This window comes from Dipteris shenzhenensis, chromosome 32 (genome assembly GCF_047967505.1).
Source record: "Dipteris shenzhenensis isolate YYH24624 ecotype China chromosome 32, Dip_SZ_1.0, whole genome shotgun sequence".
Classification (NCBI taxonomy): Eukaryota; Viridiplantae; Streptophyta; class Polypodiopsida; order Gleicheniales; family Dipteridaceae; genus Dipteris; species Dipteris shenzhenensis.
Window position 1 is genome coordinate 27,651,210 of NC_141627.1, and position 17,444 is coordinate 27,668,653.

The window sequence follows — 17,444 nt, forward strand, 5'->3', positions numbered from 1 at the left end:
TATTCAGCACATAGTTGGCACACATCACTGCATCAAGCAATTTATTGGGCGAAGACTTGGCCTTAAGCATGCATTTGGCCATCTCCATTGTGGACCTGTTTTTCCTTTCAGAAACAGGATTCTACTGAGGAGTGTAAAGAGTAGTACATGAGTGAGTAATGCCCCGTGAAGATAGAAAGGCATCAAACTCCTTTGACATATACTCTCTCCCCCTATCTGTGTTGAGGGTGACAAGCTTGCATCCTGATTCATTCTCAACCACATTAAGAAAACTTCAGATTTGGCTTTTAAAGTATATATCCAGCAATATCTTGTGAAATCATCAATGAGAGTCATCAAATACTTGTACCCCCCAATGGCATTTGTCCTCATTGGGCCACAGACATCACTATGGACTAGCTGCAATTTCCTTTGTGAGAGTTTTAGACAATTCTTTTGAAAAGGAAATCGATGCATCTCACCCAAAAGACAACCCTCACACACATGTTTGGAAACTGTGTGAGTTTGAGGTACATCATTTGCCATGTGCTGCGAATGTAGCTTTGCAACAGCTCTATAATTGAGATGGCCCATTCTCTCATGCCAAAGATGAGTTTCAGCAAGCTGTGAATCTGAAATAGCCAATGTTTCAATAGAAAGTGCAGCTGAGTGATGATCAAGGTGATAAAGCCCCTTTTGCAAAGTGCCAGTGAGAACTATGGCATTGTCATCACGAAGATCAAAAACTAGGCATCTGTAGCCATAAAAAATAACTCTGAAACCTGAAGTGGCAATTGCTGAAATTGAAATCAAGTTGACTTCAATTCCAGGCACAAAAAGAACATTTGTCAGAGTAACAGGATGGCTTGAAATGGATGTGAGCTGCACATCTCCAACTCTGAAGCATTATTAGCACATGTAACAGTCCCCCCTCGAGGTGCATTAGCTAAAGAATGAAACAACCGTCTGCAAGATGTGACATGCTTGGAAGCACCACTCTTGAAGTACCAGGACTGAGCATCATTAGTAGTAAAGAATGCATCAGCTTTGGAGGGATCAAATGAGCAATGGATAGCCCATGCCCAATCATCCTGAAGAGCATGTGCATGTGAAGCATCTTCTGGCTCATGGGATTCAATAGCATGTGAGGCATTAACTGTCAATCCTGCTTTCTTTTTGTCCGAAGCAATGCGCTTCCTACATTCTGAAATGTCATGTCCAGGCTTGCGACAATAGTTACATCTTTTCTTCTTTGACTTATCTGCTGTATTTTTAGATGCATGGGAGGAATTGCAGTTGCTATGCGCAGATTTTGGCTTGCCCATAAGCTTGGAAGCCTTGCCTCTTCTTGTCTGCTGTGAAGCAAATGCATGATCAGGAATAATGGCTTGTCTATTAGCTGTACTTTGCTCTTCCTGCAAAAGCAAAGTAACTAGCTGATCAAAAGAATAGTGGTCTGGATTACCCATGGCCACTAATCGAAGGGTTGTAGCAAACCCTTGATATGTATCTTTCAGTCCATTCAATGTGGTATTGACAAGCTGTGAATTTGGCACCACCTCATCAATGTTGGCAAGCTGTTCCATGAGGTCCTTGACCTTTGTCAGGTATGCATCCATAGAGTCACCTTCATTCATACTGACTTCCTGTAATTGCCTTCTCAAATATGCAACACGAGCTTCATTGCGAATCTGATAGAGAGAAGCCAATTTATCCCAAGCATCCTTTGCTGTCCTGCAAGACCGGAAGTGTGGAATAACGATTCTCTTGCATGATAAAGCAATACATGAATGTGCATTTGCATCTCTTGCATCCCATCTTGACTGTTCTTGAGTTGGAAGAGCAGCAGCACGAGTGCTAGAGGACGAGGCATCAGGAGGAGTACCCCCTGCAGAGGGACCAGCAGTAGAGGCAACCACTGTAGCATTGGCTGGCCTCAAATCAGCCCCAAAAACAATATTCCACAAATGCTTTGCAACTAGAATATGTTTCATGAGATAAGACCACATCGGATAGTCGGTGCCATCCAACTTATCATCTTCACGAAGAACTCCAAATAAATCTTGATTGTTCCCAGCCATAGCAAATGTGATACCCTGAAAAAGACCTGAAAACCCAAAAGCCTCAAGGCTATCGCTGCAAAAGCTGGCTGTCCAAAAAATGACAGCAAATATCTGCAAATTTCCGACCCAAATCAAAGGGCAAATGCAGATTTGACCCAAATGTGACTGTGGCAGGCAATGTTCACTGCAAAAACAGCAAATCTGGCAAAAGCCCCAAATTTATTGAGAGCAAATAGGCCAAAAAGAGGGCAAATGCAGAAAAGCTTCAAATTTTGCTGAAATTTTTGCAAATGTGACCCAATGTATGCAAATCTGACTCAATATCCAGCAAAAGTGACTCAATGTCTTGTAATCTGACCCAATGTACTGCAAATAGCAGGAGATTGCAAACCAAAGAAGGTGAAATGAACTGAAAGCCCCAAAAAAATACCAATGTCCTGAATGTGACCGTGTACGTGGAACACGTGTACAAAGACCTTGAAAGAAGTACTAGCTGTATGGATAGCGCAGGTACAAAGTGCAGCGAAGATACTGAGAAGGTACGGTATACTGTACGGATGTAGGTTGGTACAAATGTACGGATCACAGGTACGACGATTATACGGCGATGCACATACTGTTGTACGGGCAAGTACGGAGTGTTAGTACAGATCTGTACGGATGTACAACGTCGCAAATACGTGACAGTACGTCGCAGGTATAGTACGGACCACTGTACGACGCAGGTACAGCCTTGTACGACGAGTGTACAAACCAGTTACAGCACCTTCCGTATGCAGGTACGTACGTACAACGACGCATATACAGTCCTGAATGGGTGAAGGTACGGACGTACGATGGCACAGGTACTGTTGTACGGCGTCAAATGTACGGGCAGATGTACGGAAGAAATTCGGATAGTTGCAGTAGGAAGACCGGAAGTAGGAAGACGAGTCAAGCCCCAGCTCTAATACCACTGTAGGATCGAGTAGGAGAGAGAGTGCAGGTAGCAAAAGAGTCGATGATAAACGCCTTAGCCATCATGTCAAAGTTGGATAATAAAAAACAAAGGAGTACAAGGTACAAGTACCATTAGGCAATTTGATGCGGCTTCTAACACGGAGAATTGTTTTGAGTCCTCCAAGCTGCGCATGGTTAGTTTACACCTGACAACAATAGCTAGCGCATGGTAGAGCACATAGACTATGACCGGTACTGCTTCAAACAAGTGGAAGGGCTTCAATAAAGTTTTTTACAAACAGTTCATGCCCAAGCAGTTCACAGACCATGTCCTTCTTGCTTGGGACAGTTTGCATATGGACGCAGGAGATACAATATAGGCCTATAATCAGAAATTTTGGGATGCGTACTTGCAGATTACTGCCTTCAAGAAGGTCTCAAAGAAGACCCAGGCAAGAAAGCATAGGTCTGGTCTCACTCCAAAGATACAGGCTGTGGTTAATACCCAACAACATAAGGGCATACAAGACATCATGCATGCAACCACTGTGGCAAAGCTTAATGCACATGCAGGATCCCACCGCAGTGCCTTCTCTTTTTGCCAGGACAACAGTTAAGATAAAGCCAGCCACACTCAGTCTAAGAAAAAGGAGTTTCCTAAGGCTCAAAAGAGGGAATTTCAGCCTGAGAAGCCGAGGGGGAACCAAGCACTGAAAGCCTTCAAAGGTAAACCTGAGTTTTCCCTTGAGCAGATAGCCATTTTCCGTGAGGAGGGGAAATGTTTCAGGTGTGGAGAAGAAGGGCATGTGGCTGCCCAGTGCCCTGAGAAACCTTCGGGTTCTAAGGAGCAAAGAAGGCCACCAGGACAACAAAATCCAATGGCAGGAGGGATTCTGGATATTTTGGGCAGAGTGACAAATCCAGAGGAAAGAGAATTGTTGCTTTCTTGGGGCAAGATAAGAGACCACCAAGCGCCCGTATTGTTTGATCCAGGAGCTACAGACAATTTTATATCAGAAGATTTAGCCCTGAGGCTGGGGATAAAGACATAAGAGTTGGGCAGGGCCCTTGATATGCTAACTAGATGTTCTGCGGGGACCCTATGCCAGTTATTCCCTTGATAGGGAAGCTTTGTCTTCATGTATAGAACTATGTTGATCAGGAGGATTTCTTCATTTCCCCACTTAAACATCATGATGTAGTTTTGGGAATGCCTTGGTTTCATCGCAAGGCAATGAAGCTAACCCTTCGCGAAAGAGTGCTTGAGTTTGTTCATAGGGGTAAAAGACAATGTGTTGTTGCTAGGAACAAAGGGGAGACCATCCCCATTGTATCTAATGTTTCAATCGGAAAAGCAATAAAGTATGCAGTTTCAGCGTGTATGGTTTTTACAAAAGAAAGAGATTTTGAAATGCATGCTGAAATGAATGAGGCAGATAAAGATAAATTTCAGTTTCTTGTAAATTTTAAAGATTGTTTTTCTGATTCTTTACCAGGGGAGTTACACCCTAAGAGACCTGAAGACCATGGCATAGAGCTTATTCTTGGCAGTGAGGCCCCTATACAAAGTTAGTGCAACTCAGTGAGAAGAAATCATGGCCCAAGTGCAGGACTTGTTGTCCAAATTGCCGATTCAGGCAAGCTCCTCTCCATTTTGTTCCCCTGTACTTCTTGTACATAAGAAATATGGTTCATTTCGTATGTGCGTAGACTATCGTGCACTAAACAAGATGACCATCAAGAATAGATTCCCAATTCCGTGCATCGATGTTGTGCTGGACCAACTTAATGGAGCTTCAGTTTTCAGTAAGATAGACTTAAAGAGTCGTCATAACCAAGTCAGGATACAGCCACAGGATGTGCACAAGACAACGTTTTGCACTACTTTTGGACTATATGAGTACCTAGTGATGCCTTTCGGGTTAACAAATGCCCCGGCTACCTTTAACAAGATGATGGATCGTATCTTCCGCCCTTATAGATAGTTCATAGGTACTTTCTTCGATGACATCATTGTGTTCTCATCAAAGTCCAAAGAAGAGCATAAAGAGCATCTTGCTACTGTTTTCCAAGAGCTGCAAAATCACTAGCTCTATGCAAACAGTAAGAAAAGTGAATTCTTTCTTGAAGAGATCCACTATTTGGGGCATATAATATCAAAAGATGGGATACGGATGGATCTGGCAAAGATTCAAGCCATTCAGGAATGGCCATAGTTGAAAACTGTTTTTGAAGTTCGTAGTTTCCTAGGCCTGTGTTCATACTATAGAAGATTTATCAGACATTTTGCAGATATAGCCGCTCAGCTTCACGACCTAACCAAGAAAAATGCAGCTTTCAGATGGGGTACTCCACAGAAGAAAGCATTCACTACACTGAAAGAGAAGCTGACCACAGAGCCAATTTGATAGTTCTTGATTTGTATCAGCCTTTTGATGTGGATTGTGATGCTTGTGGAGCGAGTGTTGGGGCTGCATTGCACCAGAATGGTCATGTAGTGGCCTATGAAAGTCGGAGACTTTGAGATGCTGAGAGATATTTGGGAATCTACCAGAAAGAGTTGTTGGCTGTGATTCATGCCCTCCATACATGGAAGCATTATCTTTTGGGAGCAGACTTTATAGTAAAGACTGATCACCAAAGTCTGAGATATTTCTTGACTTAGCACATGAAATGGGCAAATATGCTGTCAATGTATCATTTTCAGATTGTCCATACTCCGTGAGCTCAGAACAAATTGCAGATGCTTTGTCTTGAAGACCCCAGGTGACAATGTAACTAGTGGCTATCATAGGGATCTGGAAGACATGAGAGAGCAATATGCCAATGATGCAAATTTTGGTGAGATTTTGCAGCAAGTGAAAGAGGAGCAGTCCACCAGTCACTATTCCCTGAAAGATGGGTATCTAATGAAAGATGACTGCTTATGCATCACCCAAGAGATGAGGCAAAAGATTTTGGAGGAATGCCATGCACCTCCATATGCTGGCCATAGAGGAATGGCAGCTATATCACTCAGGATTTACAGAGGTATTTCTATTGGCCCACGATGCAAAAAGATAATCATCAGTTTGGTATAGAATGCCTCTCTTGTCAGAAGGTCAAATATTAGAGGCAGAGGGCACCTGGCCTACTTATGTCTCTTCCCGTACCCCAGGCACCATGGGAAAGTATTGCAATGGACTTTATTTTTCATGTTCCAAGATCATCGATAGATTCAACAAGCAAGCTCATTTCATTCTAGTACGCAAAACTATAAAAACAGATCATATGGCTAAGGTTTTCATAGCACACATCTATCTTTAAGCACCATGGTATGCCTAAGTCCTTTGTCAGTGACTGAGATTCCAAAATGATCAGTCTATTCTGGAGAGCCCTTTTTTATAATACGGGGATGAATGTGAATTTTTCTTCTTCTTTCCATCCTCAGACAGAAGGTCAAAGCGAATTAGTGAATTCAACAGTGTTGGATTTATTGAAATGCTACGTGGCTGACCAAAATTCAGACTGGGAAAGGTACCTACCATTGCACCAAGTTGTAAATACTCCCAAGTCAAAGTTCTAGTTGACCATTTATTTGATCATAATTAAAAAGTCTTTCATTTATTTAATTATTTTCAAAAAGTTCTCTTATTGGTTAAAGTGTTGACTACGGTCAAAGATACTTAACTCCGTTTAAGTAAGCCTAACCTCGGCTAGGAAGACTTAACTACGGTTAACGAAAGAACCACAATGCTGACTTCAGTGAGAGAGTGTTGATTTCAGTCAACGAGACTTGGCTTACGCCAAGAGGGTTAACTACGGTTAACCAACATGTGCCAACTTTGGTTAGAGAGACTTGACTACAATTAAAGCGCTTCGACTGTTAGTCAAGCCTTCCAATTATGAGCAAGAGGGTTGACCGACCTCGGTCGACTAGAGAAATTGTTTTATGTTATGTGCACATGTTTTGCTTTGTGGGGACGCCCACAGAGACTAGTATTAGTCTAGAATTTATTGGCATGCAAAAGAGCTAACGATTAATGGGTGCCATGGCTATGTGCGCTTTAATTAATTGTTGGAGGTACTAAGAGGGGTTAAACGCCCAAGCCATATGGAGCATTCAGGAGGTCACCCGTGTGACCAAGTGCTAAGGAGACTCCAAAGCTTTTCCCTTTGAGGCATGTAACTAGAATCTAGTTAAGATCTAGTTAGAATGATGATAATGGCTATTGCCAAAAGAATGAGCTTGAAAGCTCCTTTGTAAAATGATTCACGTTTGAATTTCTGTGACAGCAAAAACGCTGAACTGATCTTGTACTCTGAATTTATATCAAGCAATAAAAACCTTCGGGGGGTCCAGCCCGACTGTTGTCCTGGTCCCTAGTGAGTTTGCGAGTGAGAAGAGAGAGAGAGAGAGAGAGAGAGAGAGAGAGAGAGAGAGAAAGAAAGAAAGAAAGAAAGTTTATTCAAGTCTTCGGGAGACCGTGAAGGTCTATGAGACTAAAGATAACTGATACAATGAGCATCACGGTGGCGGTCTCAAAACAGGCCACCAACCGTTTCTACAACAAAAGAGGTTATGAAGGACGGTGTGTCTAGTCCTGATACAAAAAAATATGTGTCTACCTCCAGATGATACAGAAAAGAAGGAAGGGGGGGGCACCAAAAAATGGGGCAGAGGGGGGAGATACAATATATATGTGTAGGTGGTGATCGTCAGAGACCAATCATAGAGGGGCCGTCAAATGGGAGGCCGGAAAAAACCCTGCGATGGATGATTGGCCTCTGATGTCACGCGGCCTAGACGAGCTCGTAGACGAGCTCGGTCGTGGGGGGCGGCGGGTGGCCCTGTGGATGAGGGCAACGGTAACCCTGGGGGGGCGGGCAGAGGGCAGAGACGAGATGTCATGGACCCGGATGTGTGAGTCTGTCCGCTGGCGCAGCTTTCGTGGCTCTGGCTCTCGCTCACGTCCGCGTCGTCGGCTAGACTGAGGAGAGGTATCCTGTGACTGGAAGAAATCAGTGATGGGCCGCTGGGTGTCCTCACGCTGTGTGTGCTGCACGTGTCGCCGTGCTCGGAGAGAGGTATCTCGGTGGCGAGTCATCTCATGTAAGAAAGCGGCTAGGCATCGCCGATCCGGGAACTGCAGCATGTGTGGGAGGGGGCCGAATCCGTCGTGGAAGAGGCAGTGGTACCGGCCTCGAATGGCATAATAGATAGGACATCTGAAAGCAAAGTGCTCCTCCGACTCGATCTCCTGCAAGTCGCAAAGTGGGCAAAGGCGGCCCTCTCGTGGGATGCCCTCTGCGCGTCCGCTCTCAATCCGTAATCGGTGTGACGAAACCCTAAACTGACCGAGGGAGATCCGGAGCGCATGTGGTAGATGAAGCTGTGTGTAACCCGGAGGTGTGATGAAGCCCTCTTGTGAGATCTGGAGGCAGTGTCGGCGGTAGAAGTCGAGCTTCACAGGAAGATCGGGGTGAAGAAACCATGTTCGCTAGGTGTGGAGCTGGAGCAGATCTGCTCAAATGAGCCGGTTGACCTCCTGGTCAGTGGGGGAGAGGGGAGATGGTGGAGCGTCGAGGCTGTACTGAAAAGGAGGCAACCGGTCTAAGTCGAGGCCCAGTCGGGTGAACCAACTGGAAAGACGGCTATACCAGCATCGCTGGTCCCCATCAACGGATAAGGCCATAGAGGAGGATAGGGCTAGCCAAGGTAGGCGGAGGTGACCGTCAGAGGAGGAGCTGAAATCCCTGACTCTGTGTAGATAAGTGATAGCCTAGAAAGCCGCATCGAGCTGTAGGGGTGAGGCGCCGAACTCTGCTAGAATGATATGGTGTGGTACCGATGGTTTGCTGCGGATCATCCGAGCAAACATCAATATCTGTAGGCGCTCGACTCGAGCCCACTCTGTGTCTGAAAGGTCGGCTCCCCACCACGGGCTACCGTACATGCCTGCTGGGCGGACCAAAGAATAAAAAAGGAGAGACTTGGTCTGCGGGTCCTGGAAGTGGGAGTGGTAGCATTGTCGGCAAGAGCGGCGTAGCCCCGGCTGATCCTGGCCTGCATGGCCGGGCGCATCGTGAAGATCAGGCCTAAGAAGACAACGCCCAAGTATGTGTAAGAGTCAACTATCTCAACAGGGTCGCCGGCGAAGAGGAACTGCTCTCGGTGCATAGCAGGTCTGGAGGTGCTGAAGATCATCACCTTGGTTTTCCCAAGGTTGACCTTCAAGTCATGTGTATCACAGAAGACCTGAAGTCCATCCAGGTGTCGCTGAAGACCGGTAGCAGAAGAGGATAGTAGTACTACATCGTTTGGGTATAGGAGAATCTGGATGACAGCCTCCGCAAGAGAGCAGCCTGCACCTCCGAGTGTCCTGATGGTGGTCTCGAGCTCGTCGATGTAGAGGCCAAATAGAGTCGGTGACAAGGGACATCCTTGTTTGACTCCGATAGTGCTCGTGATCTCTGGGGTCCAACTGATGCCAATCCTGACTTGGCCCGTCACCCGCTCATAGAGAGCTACTACTGCCCAGATAACCTCCGAGTCGTAGCCTAACTCCTGCAGCGGTCTGACGAGTTGGGCGCGGGGAACGGTGTCGAATGCCTTGCGGAAATCCACAAAGCAACAATATACTCTCTGTCTCCTGTGTCTGGCCTCCTCAATGATCCCTCTAAGTGTAAATATGTGATCGTAAGTCGAGTGATCCGTCCAAATGCCCTGAGCCCTTGTATCTCTGCGCGAGCACTGACCTCGCCATCTAACACTGATGCATAGATCTTGGACATAACATGTCCAATCATGATGGTCGTGTAATTCCCTGGATCCATGGGATCTCCTGCTTTGTGGATGGGTGTGATAGTGTTCAGGGTCCAGGCTCTAGGGAACCCGTGGCAGACAGCTTCATTGAACAGCGTTGCCAGGATGGGGGCTAGAGTTTTGATGCCATAGGCAACAAACTCTGTGCATAGGCCCTCATGATCCTTAGCTCTCGGCCGTTGTGAAGCTTAAGCGCTGTGTGGGTGACTCCCTGGGTTGTGAAGAGGGTGCAAGAAGTGGGGCGGGGGGTGGCTGAGAGGTCGGGAGGAGGCTGATCAGGGATATCATAGAGTGTACGTGCGTAGGAGTGCCAAAGGGAAGTGTCTGTGAGGGGGGAGGGGGATCAGCGTTCTAGGAAATTCCTCCAGAAATCCTTGGAATTTCCTCCAGAGAGAGAGATTGTATGAGAAAGAGCGCAGGAGAATGATTAAGGGGATTCGCTGAGATTTGCTTAAGATTTCATGCGTCCAAAGTTTTATGACATTGTGGATTTTATAGAGAGAGGCTGAGCGTAGCTACGAAGTGATATTCATCTCTCAGCAGATCTGGGCTTCATTGGGAGTGTTGTGGGACAGGCAGCTGTGGTTTGCCTTAACATCGAGCAGGTATTGTATGGTACATGTGGCTGTGGGCTGGGGTCATGGGACTGCTGTCAGCAGACAATGCTCTAGCAAGTAACTAGCGATGAGTTCCAGCAAGTTGAGCTGTAGGTGTAAGACAAGGGGAGAGGATGGATCCCGTACAAACTACTCTGAAACCACTGTTGGGTGCGGGAGCAATGGAATGGAGATGGAATGCAACGAATCAAACAACAGCAGAGGAAACAAAGTGTACTTGCAAATGGATACTGAAGAAAGTACAAGAGTGGCCAATATATGGCATAGGTTGACTAGGACTAGGACTAAATGTCGTAACTAGCCTACAAGGCCATACCAGGGCTAAATGCTGACAGCATGTAAGCCAAAGAAGACGCCCTATTTCGGCTCCTGCGTGCCTTCTAGGAAGGGCTTCAGTGAGATAAGAAATACGGGCGGAATGCTCTCCCTTACATAGGCAGTAACCTGCCCTCGCCGGGCTGACCCTGGTCAGTAAACTCCAATGACCAGACCGGGCAGACCTTGGTCTATAAACACCTGACCTAGCAGCAGGACCTACTCCAGGCCTATAAATAGGCTCACACCTTGCTGCTGCAGTCCTGCAGCACTGCCATGCACACCTGCCTCTATCTACAGCCTCTACACCACCTGGAGCATATGCTGCTGCAGCCTTCTGTCATCTGCAGCCGCTGCTACAGCATTTGTAGGAAAGCCTTTTGTTGGCATTTACCAAGCTGTAACATATAATAATGCCAGGGAATCTAGTACATAATTACTCTTGAAAACTAAGCCATGTATTGCATTTGTCAAGTTAACAGATTTGAATGTCATGTCTTACATAGCCTTTCTCCTTTCTTGGCAGCTTTTCACCGCTGTTGAAGGTGGAGGAGCGTTTTTGAATGGGAAGCCAATATCAGGTGCAACATTCTCTATGAAAAAGAGTTGCCTTATTTGTTGTTTTATGAACGTTTTGTTAGGCATGCTGTTTTAAAGGAAAGACTACCTCTGGTTCAGATTACTGAACTTTTCTTCTGATTGGATGGTTTTCTTTGAAATTAGTTTCCTCACAGAAAGAGATTGGCAAGGCACTCCTAGCTTCAGAGGTAAGATGGCAGAGAACTTGGAGAGTTGTTTCAATGCAGCAAGCTTTCCATTATTATGGGACCTTTAACTTGCTTTTAAATCAATGGTAATCAATTTATGATGTTTGCTATCCCTTCAGAAGCATTCCCTTCAAAAGCATCTTGGTCACATTTTTCACCTATCTGTTGTAGGTGGGAACAAGGCGGGATAAAGCAACAGTTGATGCTACTACCAACAGAATCAATAGACTTCTTTACAAGGTGAGGCTACTCATGGATGATGTTTGTTTTGTAAACTGAAATGTTTTTCTAGACATTGTTAGAAAATCACTAGTGCATATTCTGATTTGAATTCAGTAAGCCTTCTAGGCAAATTCTCAGAGAATGGGCTATAAATACCAGAATAAAATTGATTCTGGCATTGAGGCTTCACACAATGGTTTTTTTGTAAGATGCTGGAAGAAAACGCACAGCAGGCAGCAGACTTAAAATTTTGTACCAGATTTAAGGAAGGAAATGTACCCATTTTGTTCTGTTTGAGGGGCTCCAGTGTATCTAGATCCTAGTTGTCCATTGGTCCTGACCCAAGCAGCTGAGTATGGGATGGTTTCTTTCCATTACCTGTTCACATCTTGGACATCTAATCTGCCAAAGACTGATACTAGAGATGATCTCTCCTGCCAAGTCAGCAGAGCCATCATGAGAAGAGGAACTTTTAGCTGTACTGGGAACATGGAAAATATCCTGCATGGGCTTTGTGCCCCTGCCAGCGTGGATGACGCTTGTCACATCAATCTTACAGAGAATTGGATCAGCCTGAAAACGGTGACCTCACCAATCGTTAATTTCCAACAGATCTATGAGGACACATCTTGAGCCCAGACAATACTTAGCTGCAACTTTGGCCTCAAGGCATGAACTTCGCACAGCAGAAAGGGGGTGTTATGGAGTCCCGGTTCTAGACTGCCTGTATGAACACTCAGTTAAAGAAATAACGAGCTTTTTTGCAAGAGAAAGTGGAGACATGCCAAAACGTTACATATCATTAGTTTTTGTTTCATTTGTAAACAAGCAACAAATTCATTTTCTCACCACTGACCTACAAATTGTTAAGAGGGATCTCTTCACCAATGGGTCCCAGCATACATGGAGCAGTCTTCAAGAATTGTTAATCTGCCTAGCTAATGCATGCACATTGTGAATAGCTGGAAATTATTATATGCCTTTCCTATAGCATGCCTGTGACACTCTGTCCATATGTATGAGAGATTTCAATATACGGCAGGTCGAATGCTTCCCAAGGCTGCCCTTGGTTGGGCTATTAGAAATTTAGGTTGGCGAAACCGGGGGGGGGGTTCACAGCCTTTGGGCTGTAAAGAACACACCCTGGGGATCTATAAGTGCGTGCCTTATCCCCCATATATTGAAGGCATGAGTGGTACTTGAGATTTTTATGCATTGAGCCACCTTGGGCGTGTTGTTAGATAGAGTCTATTCAGGCATCTGTCTTGCATTCTCTCTAGTGCATGTGATCTTTTGTGTTGATCTCTCTTGTGGCATCTTGCACACACTCTGTACTCAACACATACAGCTCTTCTTGGTCATATCAGACATGGTATGAGAGCTATTTTAAGACAGCCTGATTAAAAGTTTTGCTTTATCGTTCATTGAGGGACATACTGATCTTCATGCTAAGAGGACTCACCTATTGTGAGGTTAGATCTTGCAGGATCGACTATTTTTTTGGTGCCCCTTACACTCGCATCCATGATACCGAAGAAACAGTTGGTTCTTAAATCTTTGCTAATGTTAAACAAAGCTTGCAACATGTGGTCATTTCAATGACACTGCCCTGCCACTTGTGCTGTAATGCATGCCTTCACTTGATGTTACTTGTTAGAGCATTTGGTTTCATTGAGAGTTCGCTTATTTGGGACATATGGACAGCAATTTGACTCTGCTAGGATCTTTAACAAGTCATTAAAGGACTGAGGGAAGCATTTGGGAACCGCTGGAACTGCTGCATTCCACTGGCATCCCTGTTCTCACTCTCCTCTTTTGCAAGCTTTCTTGCTTTCCCATTTCTTTCCAGCCTTTTGGACAAGCTGAAGCTCCCCTCCTTCTTGAGGGATGGTTCATGGTCATGATGGTCAGGATTGGTGCTGGTTTTCTTAATGGACTTTTACTGTGTGTCTGCTGCTGTTTTTGGACTCAGTTTGGAGCCAAGTCATCTATGACATTTACTCACACATTCAGAGAGTCATTTTTTTGCTGCATGCTTGGCATCTCAGGGCTCTAGTGTTTCACGTCTTGTGGTTTTCCAGCTGTGTTTTGGGCTATTTTGGGCAGCTTGTCTGGAATAATAGTGTCAATGGCAAGCAAAAGTACTTCCTATATCCAAACTTCAAGGAAGGGAGATTGGAAAGCATAAACTATCCCTTATGGAAGATTAAATGAAAATGCTTATTGGTTTGTTGGATATTGTGAAAGAACCATGACAATGGTGGTCTAGATGAGTCGAGTGGCGTTAGAAACAAAAAGACGCCAATGATGATATGATCATGATGGAAGCCATAGGTAACATTGATTGAGATGGCTTTTATCATGCATCATGGGGCTTGGATGATCTTCAAGGATCCACAAGGGACCATCAACGCAACAAGGATCTCGAATCTTCAAAACCAACTAATGAGGGGAGAATACAAGGCCTACAAGATTTCATAACAAAATTAAAGGAGACCTATTGGTGAGGTATTTGATATGAAGGCTCTTACATTGATGGGGCTTATTAGTGTTTTGTGAGAGAACTTATGATAGAGCAGTGGCCTAGTCCACGTAGATTGGAGGAGGTAGGGTGGAATATTGTCGTAGGAGGAGATGTGCACGTAGATTTACAATAGGCAGTGAACTAGTGCACTTAGATTGGAGGAGGTGGGGTGGATATTTTGTAGGGGGAGATGTGCATGAAGATCTACAATAGGGAGGATGATGAGATCAAGAGGAATTCTTTTAACGCCTAGCTAAAGGGCGAGTCATATGACAAATGGATGGCCAAGAGTTGCAAACCAAACAAGTAGCAAGACAATGGCTTCAGACACTTCAAGATTTTATGACAATGATGATGTAAGAAGAAGAAAAAGAAAGGCATGTTATTGTGACAAAGGCAATGCACTACTCTAGAGATTGCAAGGAGATGAGGTGGGTAGATGTTACGAAAAATGGAATTAGACATGATCACTTTAATTTTCTCTAATTTAGTTCACTTTAGCAGAACACTTTATTGAAGCATACCATATGTATCACACAATAATAGTTTTGTTATCTACAATTAAGCTAGGATTGGCATCTACTTAAGCAAGCTATGAGGATACAAGCCCTTTAAATTGTATTTCTTATGATATATATCTTCTCATCCTTATCATCAATGCACATAATCATGCTTATTTAATCATAAAAAACTCTTAGCTTATCTAGATTATCCTAGATCTTATATAGGCTATCATATTTTATTCTCTTTTTCATGCTATTTTAATATGATTTGTCACTCTTCTTCAGATTCAATTATTTCCCTCCGTCGCCATACCATTATTTCTTGTCTCTATATGAGTACCTCTATGAGAATAGGAAAAATGAAAATATGGAAAAATAAAAAGATGGGAATAGATACGTATCTCCTTTGTCCTTCCAAATCTCTACGTGTTTGGTTGAGCCCCAATCAACTTTCTTTTGCTTCCTGTTCAATCGTCGGTCTAATAACTTTGTGGTTCAAAAGAGTTTCCTTGCAGAGCCTCTCTTTCATAGTGACCTCATCATATGCAACTTAAGAAAAGCCATTAAGTAAAGCCATTTAGATGCTCGGTTGGGAGAGACTAAAATGAAATTGTTTAGACTTCACAAGCAGTTGTAGCTTGAATGAAGAGATTTGGACTACTTTTTGATTAGCCTTCTCCTTTAGTGCTAGCCTTCGTCATGGCTGAGTTTGCCCTTCACCTCCGGAGTGCTGACATAAACTCAGTACAAAGACTTTGTATAAATGGATGCTCAAGTATGTGTGGGTGTGTGGATTTGTATGTGTGAGAGCATACTTTTATACTATGGTCTACACCCACTGTTGGGCGCTGATGACGTCAGTGGGGATGTCATAGTAGCTAGTCCCTGCTATGCGTGATGGAGTTTATGGTTTTCAATCTTATGAGTGACTCTTGTGAGATTGAAACTGCACTATGTTGTGTTTTTAGAGGATGAGTTTGGGAATGTTCCTGGATTCATCAAGGTATGTAAAAGCAAAGAAGAAGGATAAAAGATGTATCTAGAGATGCCTTGATTATCTCGTCACAATGCTTGTATGCTTGATTGTGTCTACTAAGCTGACAAGAGAAATTGCCGATTGTTATGGAAGAAATAACATGCATATTGTGCATCTATTTGTCCTTGTTTTAATTGTAGCTCTCGATTCTTAATTTAGTCCTATTGATTTCTTCCAAATTAAATAGCCATGGTCTTTCGCTTAGGAGAGCGACATTCGTGTTGTGATTTTCATACGACTTCCATTCTTGAAATCACATGATGCTACTATTACTTTAAATATAATTAATTCTTTAAGAATATAAATCTTTACTATCCCCATGCCCTAAGGTCAAGTCATCTCTGGTCATGGCTGTTCATCTTCCTATCCAAAGACTACTTCTACCAATTCATTGATTGTAAGCAGTGAAAAGAAACAACCATAAATTCCTTACATGAAGTCGGAATATATTGATCCAACCACTCAAAAGAACCGGCGCATACCCTTTGAACAAGCCAACGTGGGCCGTTTTTGTTAATCACAATTGTAGCGTCAATTTTCGAAGAATCTTTGGTAACTTTTGCATACAAACTCAAAACCTAGCGATCAAGTAGTCGAAACGATCATGAAGAACATTATGAGAACGACTGTAGCTTCATATTGGAGAAAATCATGTCACTTGCCTCCCGCTATCAGGCTAGAGTGTAGCCAAGCTCTGATACCATTGTTATGAAAATTGGAATTAGACATTATCACAAATTCATGATTTATCAAAAGCATAGAAACCAAGAACAAGGAAACAATTGGAGGAGAGAAAAGAAAGAGAGAGCGACACTGCATGGGGTCCAATCTGCCCCCCCTAGATGGTGGCTTTTGCTTCCTATCTAGAGTATTTATAATTGTAATTCCAAAAAGCAAAGAGCCAATAATAGTACATCCAAAAGAATCCCTTGCCCATAGTTAGAGAGGGATTGCTCAACATAGCTCCACGAGCTTAAAATGTCACAAGGCTTAATATGCCCTCATCCACAATTAATAAAATAAATTAGCCCACGGCTTAAAATTCATTACTTTACAATATGACCCATGGCCTTTGCTAGCCATTAGATACTTCAATCAATCCAAATCACCTTTACCATCTCCGTTCCTCGTTATCCAACTCATCATCTGACTCAAGCCGCCAATTGTGTTAGTTGCTACAATCAATTGATGAATCATCACACCAACTAATCCCAACCAAATTATACGCTTGATATACATACATCAAAATATACACCTTGCGACCAATGGCAATAACAACAGTAACACTAGAGACATTAGTATTAACATGGAATCACCCACAATACTAACCATCTAGCTTGGCAAAAACACAGGTAGTTAGGCGTCCCCAACTAAACCCCACAAAGCATCCACTAGGACCCCTGCCGCGTCTGGTGCGCTTCTATGGAATACTTTGCCATAGTTACACTTGACTAAAATAAAATAATTTCCATAGCAAGAAATACCGGAAATACAATTTCGTAACAGTAGATGAAAGGAGGAAGAGAGAAGAATCCTCTTGCAAACACGACTCTTCTTGTTTACATGCTCTTGGATTAGGAGCTTCAAGTGTAGAGGATATGTAAGCAAAGGAGAAGATAATACTAGAAAGGTATATAAGGAATATACAAGGACTTCCAAAAAATTTGCCCTAGG

General features: G+C 43.8%; 1 protein-coding gene across 1 annotated transcript in view; it reads left to right on the top strand.

Annotated features, from left to right (window-relative positions):
- Positions 1 to 17,444, top strand: part of VTC4 (Inositol monophosphatase family protein) — a 63,741-nt gene that overhangs the window by 32,600 nt on the left and 13,697 nt on the right. The window contains exons 8-10 of the mRNA XM_087370688.1: positions 11,245 to 11,299; positions 11,442 to 11,485; positions 11,657 to 11,725. Of these exons, the coding sequence (XP_087226814.1) occupies positions 11,245 to 11,299; positions 11,442 to 11,485; positions 11,657 to 11,725 (168 nt within the window). The remainder of the gene's footprint in view (positions 1 to 11,244; positions 11,300 to 11,441; positions 11,486 to 11,656; positions 11,726 to 17,444) is intronic.